The sequence below is a fragment of the Scyliorhinus canicula genome, chromosome 17, assembly GCF_902713615.1.
Source record: "Scyliorhinus canicula chromosome 17, sScyCan1.1, whole genome shotgun sequence".
NCBI lineage: Eukaryota > Metazoa > Chordata > Chondrichthyes > Carcharhiniformes > Scyliorhinidae > Scyliorhinus > Scyliorhinus canicula.
The window spans coordinates 133,641,029-133,660,368 of NC_052162.1; the positions used below are offsets into that span (position 1 = coordinate 133,641,029).

At 47.8% G+C, this 19,340-nt stretch overlaps 1 protein-coding gene and 1 long non-coding RNA gene across 2 annotated transcripts; one reads left to right on the forward strand and one right to left on the reverse strand.

Annotated features, from left to right (window-relative positions):
* Window positions 1-9,547: 9,547 nt before the first annotated feature.
* On the reverse strand, window positions 9,548-12,569 carry LOC119951179. The gene is made up of 2 exons (XR_005457536.1): window positions 12,387-12,569; window positions 9,548-10,227 (listed from the first exon to the last, which is right to left on the reverse strand). It is a non-coding gene; the product is annotated as an uncharacterized LOC119951179 (long non-coding RNA).
* A 4,243-nt stretch (window positions 12,570-16,812) lies between these two features.
* Window positions 16,813-17,877, forward strand: LOC119951166 (zinc finger protein 229-like; the record flags this gene model as incomplete). The annotated part of the gene is made up of 1 exon (XM_038774198.1): window positions 16,813-17,877. A coding segment is annotated over one exon (1,065 nt), but the record flags the coding sequence as incomplete, so codon positions are not given.
* Between the last annotated feature and the right edge of the window lie 1,463 nt (window positions 17,878-19,340).

Below are 19,340 nucleotides of genomic sequence, written 5' to 3' on the forward strand. Positions count from 1 at the left end.
CCACCTCACAACAACCTGAGGTGCCTGGAGAGACCTCCACACGGGCTCCAGAGTGTGGTGGGGAGCCTGTGTACGGCCCCGGGCTGGAGGCTGTTCCAGCCTCGCCACAATCCCAGGGGCTGGGCGTTGCGGACGGGTGGGACGCTGCTGAGGGCCCTCCAGCAGTGGAGGCCCCGCAGCGACGTGAGCCTGCCCCCCTGCAAGTGCCGCCTGTCCGGGCTGGAACAGGTGGTGGATCTCGCTACCCCTCCCCAGACGAGCGGGGTTGGGTGTCTCCTGTGTTTGTTCCCATCACCCTGAGGCCCAGCCCCGTTAAAAAGGTCAAGGCGGTCTCCAAGGCCACCGAGGTGCCCATTCTGCCATCCCCCGAGCAGGGAGGCCCGGGGCCGGGCAGAGACGTGACCCCCCGAGGCCTCGTTCCACCCGGTACAGTTTTGCTCCCCGGTCACCTCCTTTTGTTCGTCGCCGGAGGCTGGCGGCAGCCACTAGTGTCCTTATATATTCGGGTCATGGGCGGGCGACGGCGAGGAAGGCTCCCCGCTCATAACACCCAAGTAGATGATGCCAGGTTCCATCCTGGACCTATTCCCGTGGACTTCCAGGGTCACTCCATCGAAGGCGGAGGCAGGGTAGGAGCCGCCGCTGTCCACGGACCCTGATTGTGGGGTGAGCTGCAGGGACCCACCTGAGGACGATCCTGGGGGTGGGATGAAATGAAAATCACTTATTGTCAAAAGTAGGCTTCAAATAAAGTTACTATGAAAAGCCCCTAGTCACCACATTCCGGCGCCTGTTCGGGGAGGCTGGTACAGGAATTGAACTGTGCTGCTGGCCTGCCTTGGTCTGCTTTAAAACCCACCTATTTAGCCCTGTGCTAAACCAGCTCCGGATCAACTCGAGCCAAGGGCTAGTTGATGGGCCTCGCCCGCCACACTCTGTAGCAGGGGGCTTGGGCTCAGGCAGTGACTGCTCGGAGGAGGAAGGCTGCTCAGTGGCGGGCGAGTCTTGGTAGCTTGGTGTTGTGATTCATGTTGTTCAGTTGTCTGTCTGTCTCCAGCAGGTATTGTTGTCTCTCGATAATGACTGTGCTGCTACCCTTGTCTTCTGGTCTTATGAACACATCCGTGTTCGATCCTAAGTTCCTGGATTGTCTGTCTTTCTCTCTGGGTGAGATCCTGATTGTCTCTTGTATTTCACTGTGACAGGGCAGAGACCTGATTGAAGGAATTCAAACATGGGAGTTCTGGGAAAGATGGGCAAGGATTTGGGAGGTGACAACATGTTCAAAGAGTTTGGAGAGGAGAGGGAGGTTGAAGATGGGGCAGTAATTTGTAAGGATGGCAGGGTCATGGGTTTGTTTTATTGCGGAGGGGTGATGATGGCAGATTTGAAGGACAGACGGACAGTACCTGAAGAGAGGGAAATGTTGACAATATCCATGGACACAGGGTAGTTAGCTGATCAGTAGCTCAGTGGGAATAGGGTCGATGGAGCAGGAGCTGGGTCTCATGGACAAGTTGAGCTCTGAGAGGGCATGAAATGAAAAAAAATGAAATGAAAATTGCTTGTCACAAGTAGGCTTCAAATGAAGTTACTGTGAAAAGCCCCTAGTCGCCATATTCCGGCGCCTGTTCGGGGAGGCTGGTACGGGAATTGAACCATGCTGCTGGCCTGCCTTGGTCTGCTTTAAAAGGCAGCTATTTACCCCTGTGCTAAACCAGCCCCGGTCAACTCGAGTCAAGGGCTTGTCGATGGGCCCGCGGTGCCTGCCACGGGGGCTCGGGCTCAGGCAGTGACTGCTCGGAGGAGGAAGGCTGCTCAGTGGCGGGCCAGGAGGAGGATTTAGATGCTGTCTGCAGCGAGGCAGAGGGCGCCCTCATGCCCGGCACCAAGTCTCGCCTCATCCCCTCCGGGCATTTTTGAAAAGCATCATGGTTACCGGGACTGCGTGCGGCTGGCCCTGGACCGCTGGGGAAATCTGGGGCTGCTCCATGAGTCCGAAGCAGAGATCTGATATGTCGAGTGCCTTCCTGTCTCTTGACCAGGAGAAGGCGTTCGACAGGGTGGGGCACGAGTATTTGCTCCGGACTCTGCGAGCTTTCGGGTTCGGGATGCACTTTGTCGCCCGGATCCGATTACTGTACGCTGCCTCGGAGTGTCTGATTGAGGTTAACGGGTCCCTGACGGTGCCCCTTCGCTTATGGAGAGGAGTGCGTCAGGGCCGGCCCTTGTCCGGCCAACTTTATTCTCTATGCGTGGAGCCTTTCCTGCGCCTCCTGCGGAGGCGGTTGTCGGGGCTGGTTCTGCACGAGCCGGACATGGAGGTGGTTCTCCCGGCTTGCGCTGATGACGTGCTCCTCATGTTCACTGATCCTGGTGACCTGCGGAGGATGCGAGAGTGCCTGTGTACTCCGCCGCGTCTTCTGCTCGGATCAACTGGGCTAAATGTTCTGGACTCCTGGTCGGTCCATGGCAAATGGACCCCGTCCCAGAGGAGCTCAGGCCCTTCAGCTGGAGCTGGACCAACATCCTCTACTTGGGAGTCCATCTTTACCCGGCAGAGGAAGCCTGGCCGGCGAACTGGCAGGAGCTGGAGACCAAGGTCACCGCTCGCATGGGACGCTGGACAGGACGGCTCCGAGTGCTGTCCTGCAGGGGTCGAGTTCTCGTCATAAACCAGCTGATTGCCTCCATGCTGTGGTACTGGCTGGTCACTTTGACTCCTCCACCTGACTTTGTCACACGCAGCCAGAGAACTCTGATTCGGTTCTTCTGGGACAATGGAGTGCACTGAGTCGCTGCAGAGGTCATGAATCTCCTGATTGCGGAGGTCGGTTGGGCGCTGGTCTGCCTTCGCACCCAGGTAGTGACTTTCCGCCTTCAGAGTCTGCAGTGTTACCTGGACATTGAGCCTCCTCCACGATGGTGTGCCTTGGCGACGTATTTCTTCTGCCAGATGTATGGCCTGAACTACAACGTGCAACTCCTGTTCGTCGACCAGCAGGGTCTTCTGAGTTCTTTGTTGGCACTGCCCGTCTTGTACCAGGACCTTCTCAAAGTCTGGAACATGGTCGTCATGCGCCGCAGCCGTCTCCCATTAGGGGTAGTGGCTATCGTAAGGGAGCTGCTGCTCAGGAATCCACACCTCCGCCAATATCCATTCCAGTGGCTGGCAGGGAGGAGGGCTGTGGATGCTGGGATGACCAAGATCGGGGCGTGCTGGGTGGTGGAGGAATCGGTATGGGACAATTGGGCGCAGCCAATTTGGCGCGGCCATTTGGGCGCAGACGACAGAAATTTTTTTAGTTTTTGTGGCTAGTAAATTGTTGCAAATTGTTGCAAGTAAATTTAAAAACCTTAAATTAGTTCATTTAGTTTAGTTCATTTGGTGATTATGAGCAAGGCTCCTCAAGTACTCGATAGCATCCATGTTTTCAAATTTAAGAACAGTTTCATGTATTCTTTTATCTGTATCTCTATACTTTTTTAGTTTTTGTGGCGGTTCATGGCCGGCTAGTAACCTTTCATAGAACATAGAACATAGAACAGTACAGCATAGAACAGGCCCTTCGGCCCTCGATGTTGTGCCGAGCAATGATCACCCTACTTAAACCCACGTAACCCGTATACCCGTAACCCAACAATCCCCCCATTAACCTTACACCACGGGCAATTTTAGCATGGCCAATCCACCTAACCCGCACATCTTATGACTGTGGGAGGAAACCAGAGCACCCGGAGGAAACCCACGCACACACGGGGAGGACGTGCAGACTCCACACAGACAGTGACCCAGCCGGGAATCGAACCTGGGACCCTGGAGCTGTGAAGCATTGATGCTAACCACCATGCTACCGTGAGGCCCCGATTTCATAATATGCCTCTCTACCTTTCTGTACTTTACGCAGGCCATCAATTAGTTTCCATATGGTGGGATGATGCATGCCAAGATCGTATTTCAATCGACGGTGGGCTGCCTCCGCATTATTGTTTGTGCGGTCTTCCCCGTTTAATGTTCTCTGATAAAGGTTCCAAATCTCAGGGCGAAATAAAGGTGTTCGTCTACCATTTCCTCGTCTGTTCAGATGACCAACATATGTATCTTCAAACCAGTTGAGTAAATCTTGAAGTTCTTGCGGCAGTTGCGTCGCTAAAGCATCCAGATATTCATCGATTTTGTTCAAAGGTACAAAGGCAATGGCAATAATCATTTTAGCTTTTAACGCAAAATCTGGATCAGTGTTATACAAACTACGGAACCCCATACTAGCTAGATGTTTTTGCATATTTTGAGCTAAATGAAAAAAACATCCTTTTATTTGAACATCAGGGAATATGTCTTACATAGCACTGTGCGCAGCTTGTTCATAATCGCAGACAATTGAACTGGGTTTCAAGTTGGGTTCGATTTCTTTCAATAATGCGAATATTCTTGCATATGTGGTGCGGTGCTTGTTGGGCAAAAGAGCATAAACTGTAGGAGTAACTCCTCCGTGTTTTTTTACCATAATTACATAAATCTGAGAAAAGAGGCTGGGAGCAATACTGAATGTGCCATCTGCAAACCACATATCAGATGTCAATAAGTGCTGTAGCCAGCTCTGTCTTCCGAAGATTAATATCCGGTCGTGACCTGGTCCGCTACCACAAAGTAAAACATTTTCTTCCACTCCTGGTTGACGGACATATATCCCGTAGCATTCTGGCACAATCAATTGTTGTAAATCACTTGGATTGGTGGGGGCGTTCAATACATAATTACGCTTTCTGCTTATCATTCTCCTCAAAGCAGATATATTAGGAATGGCTGGTAGACTAGCTTGGGATATGTCTGTCAAACATTCATTAACAACTACAGTCGGTGCCTCAAGGGTTTCCTGTGCTCTCTTTTTTATTTTAGTTTTCACGAGTGCAACCTCTACTTGTGCAGCAGAAGCATCATGTGAATGGCTGTTCAGCTGCCTCACCACGTTTGCAGCTTTAGTATGGAGCTGTGCTTTCCACCGTTTTTTTTGCTCACAACGCCAAAATTTCACTTCGCTGTCACCTTTGCTTGTTTTGTCAAAGACGTAAAGGAATCCGTTATGAACAAATTTTTCTTTACCACGTTTCGTTGATACTGCCTCAGCCATCATATGGGTATGCGAATTGGTTTAGTTAAAAAATATATAAAAAGATGGTGATAGAACGCACCAGCACCCAACTCAACGTACCCGCAGCCAACTCACCTGAGGCTAATTCACAAATAAAGAAATGTTATTTTGGCGCCAAAACGTCAATAATGCCAATATATAAATGTCAATAATGCCAATATATAACGCCAATATATAAAAAGATGGTGATAGAACGCACCAGCACCCAACTCAACGTACCCGCAGCCAACTCAACTGAGGCTAATTCACAAATAAAGAAATGTTATTTTGGCGCCAAAACGTCCGGCGCCAAAATGGCTGGCGCCAAAACGGCCGCGCCACAACGGCCGCGCCCAAATGGCTGCGCCAAAACGTACCTAACCCTGGAGGAATGGGCTGGATAACGCTCTATGAGCATCACTCACGAAAGTAAAAAAAAATTAAAAATAAAATTGTTCTAATTAACTGCCCTTATCATATGACAGTCGTTGAACCCTATAAAACCACAGGGTCTCGGACAATAATAGTGGAGATGGGGCCCAGAGGATTACCAGCAAAGGATTCAGTCACTTTGAGAGTAACAAACACAGTGTCTGTTACAATAATAAGTCAGGCTGCAGTGTGTGAGTGAACACATCATTGGATCCAATGTAATGATAATACACTCAGTATCCAGAGAACCATAACTAAATTTGGTTTTCATATAATAGTGAGTTAGTCATGGTTTGTTGACAACATAATATAATCCACTTCTGGTGTGTGTTACTCTGTCACTATTAGACCATAAACTTAAAAAAAACATTTAGAGTTGCAAATTCATTTTTTTCCAATTAAGGGGCAATTTAGCTTGGTCAATCCTCCTACCCGCATATCTTTGGGTTGTGGGAGTGAGACCCACGCAGACACAGGGAGAATGTGCCAACTCCACACGGACAGTGGACCGGGATCGAACCTGGGACCTCGGCACCATGAGGCTGCAGTGCTAAGCACTCAACCACCATGCCGCCCCCTTTATTAGGCAATAACCTGCCTTTTATTCCAATTCTGGTGTATGTTGCCACTGCGGGTCCTGGGAGTCGGGTATAACAATCAGAGTCTGGTACCAGTGTCTCTGAGGTCATTTCAATTGCAGATAATCTGATGTTAATGGAGACAAGTGGCCCAATAAACCTCCAATTGTAATAGGCGGACAAGGTGTAAGGAAGCAATGATATTTTGAGGTTTCTGTGTTGTGGTGAGTGTCACTGGGAGGTGTGTGATAAAATAGGAATGGAAACATGACAGAGACACGTGTGACTGACTCCACCTGACTGAGAGCTGTTATACCCAAGGGGACAGCAATGAGGACATGGGGAACTCCAGAGATTTCTGATATCTGAGGTACATCTGTTAGAGGAACTGAAAATATTCAGATCCTTCTCATAGTTCTCGAGTTACACAGTCACACAAGAAATGGATCTGACAGCTCATCAAAATTAAAGTTTTAATCTTCTCTTTGAGACACAGTGTGACTGAAAAGGTCAAATGTTAAAATCTCAGTTTGAGGAAAATTCAGAATGTCACAAAGATGAGTGAACTGTCCAATTAACCCCATTCACCATAACTCTGCCAATTTACCCTCTACAAGTGTTATTCCCTTTGAAAGTTACTGTAAATCTGCTTCCTGCAGCCTGTCAGTGTGAATTCCAGATCACATCACATCACTGTGTAAAAACCATTCTCCTCATCACCCCCTTGGGTTCTGTTGTCAAATATCTTAAATCTCTGTGTCCTCTGGTTACAAACCCTCCTGCTCTTGGGAAACAGTCTCTCCCCATCGACACTATCACAAATCCTTTCTCATTTTAAACACCTCTATTAAATCTCCTCTTCACCTTCCCTGATCTCAGAGGGACAATCCCTGTTTCTCCTGCTCTGAGTCACAGGGACTCGAAACGTTAACTCTGTTTCTCTCAGTACCGATGCTGCCAGAACTGCTGAGTTTTTCCAACATTTACTGGTTTTCTCTCCATTACAACTCGTTCATGAAATTCAACGCCTCAGTTAAATAGGAACGTACAGATATCGAGAGAGAGAGATACAGAGGAAAGGAGAGGCAGAAGAACTGTGAGAAAAACTGAGATTTTAAACAGCAGAAAGATGAGGTGGCAAGAGATGAAAGCTGAGAAATAGAGGAAACAAGTAACACAGAAAGAATGATATAAAATATAAGGGAGCAGGTTATCAGTTCCCAGCTACAGAGGGCAGAGGGAACTCAGTGTCTGATCCACAGACACAGCCGGTTCTGTCCGGGAAGAGAGACTCTGAACAGAAATAACCGGCACATTTGTAAATGTCACCACAATGTGATCTACGTGACTCTGCCCTCACTCTGTGGACAGATATAGCCGCACTGACAGATGTTCTCACCAGATTGTGGTCCCTGGATTTATTTTCTGCTCAGAAGTGAGATGTGCGGTTTGGAACCGGCAGCAGAGAAACAGGAAGTTGTGTTACCTGAGAATGAAACAGCAGGCGTCAGTTTCATGTTATCACCGTGAACAGTCTTCCTGCCTGTGAGGGTGAACTCACTGTGACAGCATCAAGAACACCCACACAGATTGCTGCCGGCCTCAGCATTACATTCACCTCCATTCTCATTTTAAACATTAAAATATGAGGTTATTTAGATGTTTAACATATTCACTGAACTGGAAGATGGACTGAGGATATCACTGGGAGAAATGAGGGGACATTATAGAAACTTAAATTTTCCTCAAAGTAGGTTATTAGAAAATAGGAGATTAAAAGTGAGTCAGGGCCAATCAGAGAGAGAGAGAAAGTGAGAGGAAGAGAGAGAAAATATTGAGTCTCCATAAATGAGATGTTCACTCAGAAAGCAGAGGTTCAGTGTGTTCGGTTCTTCTTCAGAGAGAGATAATGAGAGAGAGAAAAGTTTAGTGAATTTAGGCGCTCTGTGAAATAGAAAGGTTAACAGAGAGAGTGTCAGACAGAAAGATAGAGAGGTGGGAGATATGTGAAATGAGTGAGTGTGAGAGTGGAGGGAGGTTAAGTGAGAATCTGAGAGAGAAGAGAGATGTTCAGTGAATGAGACAGGAAGAGCAGGTTCACATACCCGAGGATATCATGTGTTGCCCTATTATGTGTTTTCTTGTATTTTCTTGAATTTTGTTTAATTCCCTTTTCTTCCATGTACTGAATGATCTGTTGAACTGCTTGCAGAAAAATACTTTTCACTGTACCTCGGTACACGTGACAATAAACAAATCCAATCAAATCACTGAGAATGATCAGAATAAGGAGACCACCCAGAAAACAGCCAAGAGGAATCTTCAGCTGAACACATCACTCAGTCTTCAAGGGACAGTCGGGGATCTGACACTGCTCAGTTCCCAGTTAAAGGGGCAGACACAGCTTCACCCTTTTACATAGAATTTACAGTGCAGAAGGAGGCCATTCGGCCCATCGAGTCTGCACCGGCTCTTGGAAAGAGCACCCTACCCCCTATCCAAGGTCAACACCTCCACCCTATCCCCATTACCCAGTAACCCCACCCAACACTAAGGGCAATTTTGGACACTAAGGGCAATTTATCATGGCCAATCCACCTAACCCGCACATCTTTGGACTGTGGGAGGAAACCGGAGCACCCGGAGGAAACCCACGCACACACGGGGAGGATGTGCAGACTCCGCACAGACAGTGACCCAAGCCGGAATCGAACCTGGGATCCTGGAGCTGTGAAGCGATTGTGCTAACCACAAGGCTACCGTGCTGCCCAAACTTTTCTCTGTTATGTTTCTGATTGTTAAAGGCTGGTAGGGCTGAGGTTTATTTTAAAGGACAGAATGTGGTAAGCACACATCAACAAAACTGGGAATTCTTGGACACACACTGGAGCTTCATCTTTATCCAAGAATCAATCTATTGTCTAATTGTCCCAGCAGTTAACAGCTGCTATTTTAACACAGACTTCAACCAATCTATTTTAAGTAGGTTTCTATTCAATTAATTCATTGTGAGTGTCACACAAATTTAAACTAGCTGTTTTACATTCAATCAAGAACATCACAGTTTTACACCAATCTCAGATTTGACATCACGTTTCCAGCATTCACCATTGTTCTTCCTGACTCTAAACACAATTGTCAGTTCTATGTCCAGGAGCTCTGAGATGCGGAAGAGAGTGATTGGGACACATTTCTTACACGCCTCAGGATTAACCCACACGGGTACTTTGCTGACAGTGAAGAGAGATGAAAGTGTCATTTGTCCCTCTCAGTGTGACCCTGAAGGACTGTGACCAGGCTGAAGTTCTGTTCCTGCTGTGTGATCCTCCCCCAGATTGTCCTTTCTGAGCTCCAGGCAGGTGATGTTAAACACTGAGGTGGGAAAGATAAAAATCTGCAACAACGTTTTAAACAAAGCTGATTTATTTTACATTTATTCAGAAGCAGATCATCATCAGCAGATTAAGACTGTCAGAGTGAACATTATTCAGTCCTGTACATGACTAACAGCATCAGTAAGGGTATAATCTAAACCTTGTCGTCACTTGTGAACTCACTGGTGTGTTAGCAGGTGGGATGACTGAGTAAATCTCTTTCCACAGACATAACAGTTGGATGGCCTCTCCTCAGTGTGAACTCGCTGGTGTGTCAGAAGAGTGAATCCCTTCCCACAAATGGAGCAGCTGAATGGTCGCTCCCCAGTGTGACTGTGCCGATGAACTTCCAGTTGTGATGGGTAACTAAATCCCTCCCACAGTCTGCACATTTCCACGGTTTCTCCATGGTGAGAGTGTCTCTCCCGGTTGAAGCCTTGTCCACACATAAAACATGTGTATAATTTCTCTCTGCAGTGAATGGTGCGATACTTTTTTTGAGGATGTGTAACTGGTTAAAGCTCTCTCCACAGTTAGTCCATTGGAACACTCGGGTGCTTTTGCTGTCACACTGCTGAAACAGAACAAACATTTCTCCTTCCAAATTCAAAGACTGATCATATTCAGCTCCTAATGAAAAGAGTGGCTGTCAGATTTCGATGTGATGTTTGGTTTGAGTTTTCTGCCGGCCAATTCTCCAATTCTAATATCCTGTAAAAGGAGTTTACAAAAGCCATCACTGTCAGTCCAAGATAGAAATTCTGAACAGACAATTCTAGTTTTTTTCGAACATTTTTTCCTCTCTTGTTCCCCCAAAGCTGTAAATCCCCGTCCCACACACTCTCCCTCCTCCCTGGGCTGAAATCCAAACCCATAGAACATAGAATGATAGAACGATACAGTGCAGTACAGGCCCTTCGGCCCTCGATGTTGCACTGACATGGAAAAAAAACTAAAGGCCATCTAACCTACACTATGCCCTTATCATCCATATGCTTATCCAATTAACTTTTAAATGCCCTCAATGTTGGCGAGTTCACTACTGTTGCAGGTAGGGCATTCCATGGCCTCACCACTCTTTGCGTAAAAAACCCACCTCTGACCTCTGTCCTATATCTATTACCCCTCAATTTAAGGCTATGTCCCCTCGTGCTAGCCACCTCCATCCGCGGGAGGAGGCTCTCGCTGTCCACCCTATCTAACCCTCTGATCAATTTGTATGCCTCTATTAAGTCACCTCTTAACCTTCTTCTCTCTAACGAAAACAACCTCAAGTCCATCAGCCTTTCCTCATAAGATTTTCCCTCCATACCAGGCAACATCCTGGTAAATCTCCTCTGCACCCGTTCCAAAGCTTCCACGTCCTTCCTATAATGAGGCGACCAGAACTGTACGCAATACTCCAAATGCGGCCGTACTAGAGTTTTGTACAACTGCAACATGACCTCATGGCTCCGGAACTCAATCCCTCTATCAATAAAGGCCAACACACCATAGGCCTTCTTCACAACCCTATCAACCTGGGTGGCAACTTTCAGGGATCTATGTACATGGACACCGAGATCCCTCTGCTCATCCACACTACCAAGAATTTTACCATTAGCCAAATATTCCGCATTCCTGTTATTCTTTCCAAAGTGAATCACCTCACACTTCTCCACATTAAACTCCATTTGCCACCTCTCAGCCCAGCTCTGCAGCTTATCTATGTCCCTCTGTAACCTGCAACATCCTTCCGCACTGTCTACAACTCCACCGACTTTAGTGTCGTCTGCAAATTTACTCACCCATCCTTCTGCGCCCTCCTCTAGGTCATTTATAAAAATGACAAACAGCAACGGCCCCAGAACAGATCCTTTTGGTACGCCACTCGTAACTGAACTCCATTCTGAACATTTCCCATCAACTACCACTCTCTGTCTTCTTTCAACTAGCCAATTTCTGATCCACATCTCTAAATCACCCTCAATCCCCAGCCTCTGTATTTTCTGCAATAGCCGACCGTGGGGAACCTTATCAAACGCTTTACTGAAATCCATATACACCACATCAACTGCTCTACCCTCGTCTACCTGTTCAGTCACCTTCTCAAAGAACTCGATAAGGTTTGTGAGGCATGACCTACCCTTCACAAAACCATGCTGACTATCCCTAATCATATTATTCCTATCTAGATGATTATAAATCGTATCTTTTATAATCCTCTCCAAGACTTTACCCACCACAGACGTTAGGCTCACCGGCCTATAGTTACCGGGGTTATCTCTACTCCCCTTCTTGAACAAAGGGACCACATTTGCTATGCTCCAGTCCTCTGGCACTATTCCTGTAGCCAATGATGACCTAAAAATCAAAGCCAAAGGCTCAGCAATCTCTTCCCTGGCTTCCCAGAGAATCCTAGGATAAATCCCATCAGGCCCCGGGGACTTATCTATTTTCACCTTGTCCAGAATTGCCAACACTTCTTCCCTACGCACCTCAATGCCATCTATTCCAATAGCCTGGGTCTCAGCATTCTCCTCCACAACATTATCTTTTTCCTGAATGAATACTGACGAAAAGTATTCATTTAGTATCTCGCTTATCTCCTCAGCCTCCACATACAACTTCCCACCACTGTCCTTGACTGGCCCTACTCTTACCCTAGTCATTCTTTTATTCCTGACATACCTGTAGAAAGCTTTTGGGTTTTCCTTGATCCTACCTGCCAAAGACTTCTCATGTCCCCTCCATCTCACCATCTGCACCATATCTTTTCTCCACTCCCAGTTTTCTCCCTCCCTCTCCTCTGCCTGGGTTCAGTTCTCCAGCTCCTGTCTGCAGACTGACAATAAAACCAATGGGTCTTATTGGGGGGTTTGGGTTCTCACCATTGTCCCCGCTCGCGGCAGCTCCCATTCAGCCTCTGGGAGCCGCACTCACTCTCACTGCGGCTGCGCTCAGCCCGGAGCAGCACCGCGCATGCTCCGCACAGAGAGGATACTTTCGGGGGTGGAGCATACTCGCGCCTGCGCGTTCTGGCTCCTGTGATGGAGATATGGCGTATTCTTCCGCGTCCGACATTCTGGGTAGCCTTATTATCCGCCATTATTCAGTTACGTTCCGGCACTTTTGATACAGTTCGGTATTTGTACCGAAGGGGGCAGCCGCATCGGTGATTTTCTCTCTGATCGGCCCCTGTTAACGGCTATCGTCTGTTTAGGGGGCGATATGCCGCAGGGCGCCTGCGCGTCCGCCATCTTTCTCAGAGGAAATGTTCAGCAGGGCGCATGCGCGGCCATCCAGGAACCGGAAGCAGGAACAGAGAATCTCCTGAATTTCTCTGTAGGACTGACAGTGAAATTCCTTTGGAAATTCCTTTAAAAAGGGAAGGATTTACTAACGGGAACTTCAAATCAAACATCACATCATCATCTGACTGAGTTACTCGATTCATCAGGACCTGAATATCATTGGGAGGTAAAATGGTTTGTTCTGTCTGAGGACAAAGATTTCAGATATCAGAGTGACTGGTAAACTTTTAATGACCATTTCCGGGTTAAATTGGAGACTACACCGATCACATTGGGGAAGTTAAATAATTTGCTGTTGTACTCTTATGTATGCAGGTAAATTTTAAAATTACCGCATTAGCAGACTTGGCAGGTAAACTGGGCAAACTGCTGACCTTGTTAGTAATGAGAGTTACTATCCTGGATTTTATCAAAGTTTATTGTTCCTGTTGCATTTCATTCAGCTCATTGTGGCTGCAAAGTAGGTATTCAGCCCCATCTCAATTTCCAGATTGTGAGGGCAGCACGGTGGTGCAGTGGGTTAGCCCTGCTGCCTCACGGCGCCGAGGACTGAGGTTCGATCCTGGCTCTGGGTCACTGTCCGTGTGGAGTTTGCACATTCTCCCCGTGTTTGTGTGGGTTTTGCCCCCATCACCCAAAGATAGGTGGATTGGCCATGCTAAATTGCCCCTTAATTGGAAAAAATTAATTGGTTTTCTAAATTTATATTTAAAAAAATTTCAGATTGTGCTCTGTAGTTTTTTTAATAACATCAATTCAGATGGCTATCTAAATACTTTTTAAATGTTATAAGGTTTGTGCCATCATTTCAGGCAGCATGTCACAGATCCTCACCGCCCTCTAAACCTCCTAGTCCTTCCCTAAATATCTGCCCCCTTTTACATGTATCCCTCAACCAAAGGGAATGGATCTTCCTATCCAATCTATTTAGATCCCTCAGAATTAAAAAAGACCCGGGGCTAGGATCGAACCTGGATCCCCAGCACGTAGGCACGCAACCATTGTGCCGCCATGATCCCCCAGAAGTTTATACATTTAGAATAATCTTCATTATTGTCACAAGTAGGCTTACCTTACCTTAACACTGCAATGCTGTTACTATGAAAATCCCCGAGTGGTAACACTCTGGCACCTATTAGGTACACGGAGGAAGAATTCAGAATGTCCAATTCGCCTAACAAGCACGTCTTTCGGGACTTGTGGGAGGAAACCCACACAGACACTGGAGAACGTGCAGACTCCACACAGACAGTGTCCCAAGTGGGAATTGAATCCTGGGACCCTGGCGCTGTGGCACAGCAGTGCTAACCTTGCCACCCATAAAACAGTTCGGCTCAATGTTCTCAGATTAAAGAAGCTGAAGCGACCAATGTGGGTATTGAATAATCTAATGTGGGTAATCCCACGGCCCTGGGATTAAGACTCCCATGCTCGACCGACTGAGCTAGCCAGGCTGCTTTTCATAATTTCATTTTGATCTCCCTTCAGTCTTTTCTGTTCCAAAGAAAACAGCCCCAGTTTATCCAAACTTTCCTCAGAGCAAACATTGTCAATTTCTGGCTGATGTTCTTAAATCCCTTCTGTACTCTCTTCAGTGCAGTCTTCCTGTGCACAGTAATCTAGCTCTGGCCTAACTAGTCCTGTCCTGCCATTTATCATGTAATCCTTTGCCTTGTTTTCCCTCCAGCTTTCTTCCTCATTATCAAGTGTTTAAACATACCATGTCTACGTGGGTTTCACTCCCACAACCCAAAAGATGTGCAGGATAGGTGGATTGGCCACGCTAAATTGCCCCTTAATTGGAAAAAATAATTGGGTACTCTAAATTTATTTTTTAAAAGTGTTTAAACATTTTTGTGTCACAGGTAAACTTCTTCCTCATGTTCCTACATTTACTTTCAAATCAGTGATGTAAACCAGGAGTGAAGGGACCAGTGCCGATTCCTTTGAAATCAGCACTGGAAACAGCCCTTTGATTTTCTCTGTTCTTTATGGGATGTGAGTGTCATGGGCAAACCAGCTTGGTTGCCCATTCCTAATTGCCCTTAAACTGAGTGGCTTGCTAGGCAATTTCAGAAGGCAATTCAGAATTATCCCCATTTCAGTGGGTTGGCCAGATCAAGTAATGCCGGTGCCGAGTCGATGGGCTGAATGGTCTCCTTCTGCATTGCAGATTCTGTGATTAATTACAACCTTGGGTCACTGTGTGGAGTTTGTACATTCTTCCTGTGTCTGCGTAGATTTCCTCTGGATGCTCTGGTTTCCTCCCGCAGTCCACAGATGTGCCGGTTAGGTGGATTGGCTGTGCTAAATTGTCACTGGGAGGGGTTGTGGAGATAGTGTGGGGAATTCGCCTTGGTAGGGTGCTCTTTCAGAGGGTTGTTGCAGACTCGATGGGCCGAATGGCCTCCTTCAGCACTGAGGGGATTCTATATTTCTACATTGGATGCAATGATGTGTTCACTCACACACACTGCAGCCTGACTCTTGCTGGAGCAGATACTGTGTTTGTTACTCTCAAAGTGATTGAATCCTTTGCTGTTTCCCCTCTGGGCCCCATCTCCGCTATTATTGTCTGATTGTCCCACTGAGACTCTCACTGTTATTATTGGACAATCAGCGAGTCAGCCTGAGCCTGTGGCCGCTCTCACCATCTGGAACCGTCACAATGCCCGGGTGATTGACGGCAGCTCTGGACCAAAAGGAGGTGGAGGGGCGGGACTGGAGGACTGACCTGGAGGTGCAGGCCCTCCAACCAATCAGAGTGAATGAAGGGCGGGGTCCCCGAACAGGCGCTGGAATGTGGCAACTTGGGGCTTTTCACAGTAACTTCATTGAAGCCTACTTGTGACAAGGGATTATTGTTATTATTATGCACTGCGAGCCTGGACCGGATGCCAACTCACCCGGATTGACTGACTGGAGTCTCCAGGATTTGATTTTAATCATTTGTGGGAGTCACTGGCTGGGCCAACATTTATTGCCCATCCCTAATTTCCCTCAAACCGAGTGGCTGGCTTGGCCATCTCACAGGGCATTTAAAGAGTCAACCACATTGCTGTGGTTTGGAACCGTGTCGGCCAGACCAGGTAAGGATGGCAGATTTTCTTTTCTGTTCATTCACGGGATGTGGGTGTCGCTGGCTGGGCCAGCATTCACTGCCCAGCCCTAATTGCCCTTGAACTGAGTGCATCTTAGAGAGTATTTTAAGAGTCAACCAGCTGACTGTGGATCTGGAGTCACGTGTAGGCCAGACCAGGTAAGGATAGAAGATTTCCTTCATTGAGGGACAGGAGTGAACCAGATGGGTCTTTGCAACAATCGACAATGGTTTCATGGTCATCAGTAAACTTTCAATGAATTCAAATTTTCTGAAGCAAAAGAGAAAATGCTGGAACATCTCAGCAGGTCTGGCAGGCATCTGTAGGGAGAGAAAACAGCTAACAAAGGACCATCTGGACTCAACATGAGATCTTTTCTCTCCTTACAGATGCTGCCAGACCTGCTGAGATGTTCCAGCATTATCTCCTCGGTTACTGTTTATGAAGCTCAAGATCGACTTTGCTTTGCCATCTATTCTCTTTAATATGACTTGTAGATATACAAAATCTCTCTTCACCTCTTTCTCACTCCTCCCAAAGAGGCTAGTTGTGTTTTTGTGACAATCCAGCAGTTTTCATGGTCACTTTTTCCCAGTGCCGGCCCCACAAATGACCAGAATCATTCAGCTCAATTTCACAACCTGCCTTTGTGTTTTGTGGGTTCTCTCACTACCTATTTTCTCTTTTCAATCAGTTTCACAGGGTGTTCGAAGGGGAGGCTTCAAAGTCCGGAAACTCAAACTAAGCATCACATCAGGATCTGACAGAGCCCTCAATTTATCATATCCTAAATATCAGCGGATTTTGAACATGGAAGGAAAAAGCATCGTTCACAGTGGGGAGAAACCGTACACGTCATCAGGCCCCATGAGACAGAAATGCAGCCGCACTGAGGAGAAACGTGGAAATGTGCGGACTGTGGGAAAGGATTCACTTCCCCATCCAAGCTGGAAACTCATCGACGCAGTCACACTGGGGAGAGACCATTCATCTGCTTCAAGTGTGGGAAGGGATTCGCTCAGTCATCCGCCCTGCTCGGTCACCAGCGAGTTCACACAGGTGAGAGACCGTTCACCTGCTCCACGTGTGGGAAGGGATTCGCTAAGTCATCCAACCTGCTGAGTCACCAGCGAGTTCACACTGGGGAGAGACCGTTCACCTGCTCCACGTGTGGGAAGGGATTCACTGAGTCAACCACATTGCGGAAACACCAGCGAATTCACACTGGGGAGAGACCGTTCACCTGCATCGAGTGTGGGAAGGGATTCACTCGGGCATTCACACTGCTGAAACACCAGCGTGTTCACACTGGGGAGAGACCATTCACCTGCTCCACGTGTGGGAAGGGATTCACTCAGTCATTCAACCTGCTGTGTCACCAGCGAGTTCACACTGGGGAGAGACCGTTCACATGCTCTACGTGTGGGAAGGGATTCACTCAGTCATTCAACCTGCTGTGTCACCAGCGAGTTCACACTGGGGAGAGACCGTTCACATGCTCTACGTGTGGGAAGGGATTCACTCAGTCATCCAACCTGCTGAGTCACCAGCGAGTTCACACTGGGGAGAGACCGTTCACCTGCTCCACGTGTGGGAAGGGATTCACTGAGTCATCCACACTGCGGAAACACCAGCGAATTCACACTGGGGAGAGACCATTCACCTGCACCGAGTGTGGGAAGGGATTCACTCTGTCATCCCACCTGCTGAGACACCAGCGGGTTCACACTGGGGAGAGACCGTTTCAATGTCCAGACTGCGGGAAGAGCTATAAAAGTTCTGGGGAATTGATGTGCCATCAACGTGTTCACACTGACGAGAGACCATTCAGGTGCTCTCAGTGTGGGATTGGGTTCAGACAATCATCTTACCTCACTGTACATCAACGAATTCACACCGGGGAGAGGCCATTCACCTGCTCCAATTGTGGGAAGGGATTCACCACTTCATCCAACCTGCTGAGTCACCAACGAGGCCACAAGTAACCACAGTGATTGGATTTTGCTGTAACTCAGATTCAGGACTGAACCATGTTCATTTGGGTCTCTTTCTCCTGATAATAAACTCCAGCCCATTTACAGGGGCTAATATTCTGGCTGAAAGTTAAATAAATTAGAATTATGTTAAATACGCAGTGTTGAAACTTTTTACTATCTCTGACACAAGTTATTTCCTTTTGAAGTATTCTCGCTCTCCCCGTCTCTTCCATCCTCACCTCCAACAAGAAGTGTGAGGAGCTTGTGGAGCTTCTTTGTGACTGAGATTGAGTCAATCCGATCAGCTGTTTCTGCTGCTTCCCTCCCTTCCACGAGCCCACCGGACCAAACTGCCTCTAAATTTCATCCTTTTGACTTCTGGTGGCGGCCATGGAGTAGGAGGTCGCGCATTTGGGAGCTCCCGCTCGTGACGGACATTTTGAACCTATTCTCCCGATTTTTTTCGGAATTCTATTAGAAACATCGGTGGAGAGTGAGACAGTGAGGAGAAATCCCCCACCAGTATGTGGAGCCGTGGACCAGAAATGGTCGTAAAAGAAGAATTAGTTGAGCAGCGAAGCTGACTGTAGAACCTGCAGCACGGGAAAGCATGGCAGAGGCGCAGGATCCTGGTTTGGTGGCACAGTGGTCAATGTTACTGCGGGTGGAGTTCATTCAGGAGCTTCGCCAAGCAAATGAAGGCAACCTAATTAAGGCAAGGATTGATTGGGTGGAACAGGGGCTGGAAGCCCATGGACCAGCGATCCAGAAGGTGGCCGAGCACGAGGACCATTTAACCGCTTTGGAGGTGGAGGTGGGGCTGATGAGGGACCACCAGAAAAAGTTGCAGGAGGAGCTGGAGAACAGGTCCCAGAGACAGAACCTGAGGATTGTCGGCCTCCTGGAGGGCAGTAAGGGTCGGACGCAAGGGCATGTGTGACAAATATACTGGAAAAGCTGATGGGAGATGGGGCGTTTTCTCGACCCTTGGAAGTAGATAGAGCGCTTGGGAGTAAGCCGCGAGCGATATGAACCTCCGAGGGTGATCGTTTAGAATGGTTGGGGGGGGGGGGGGAGAGCTTCCGTTATTTGGGAATCCAGGTGGCACGGGAATGGGAGACATTACATAAGTTAAATTTGACCCGGCTAGTAGAGCGAATGAAGGAGGACTTTAGAAGGTGGGACATGCTCCCGCTGTCACTGGCGGGGAGGGTACACACCGTGAAAATGACGGTCCTCCCGGGATTTCTGTTTTTTTTCCAGTGCCTCCCCATCTTTATTCCAAAGGCCTTTTTAAAACCGGTAAACAAGGTGAGTTTGGGTTTTGTGTGGGCGGGTAAAACCCCGCGAGTGAAGAAAGTGTTGCTGGAGCGTAGTCGAGGGGAGCGTTGTCTGGCACTGCCGAACGTTAGCAACTATTACTGGGTGGCAAATAAAACCATGATTAGGTAGTT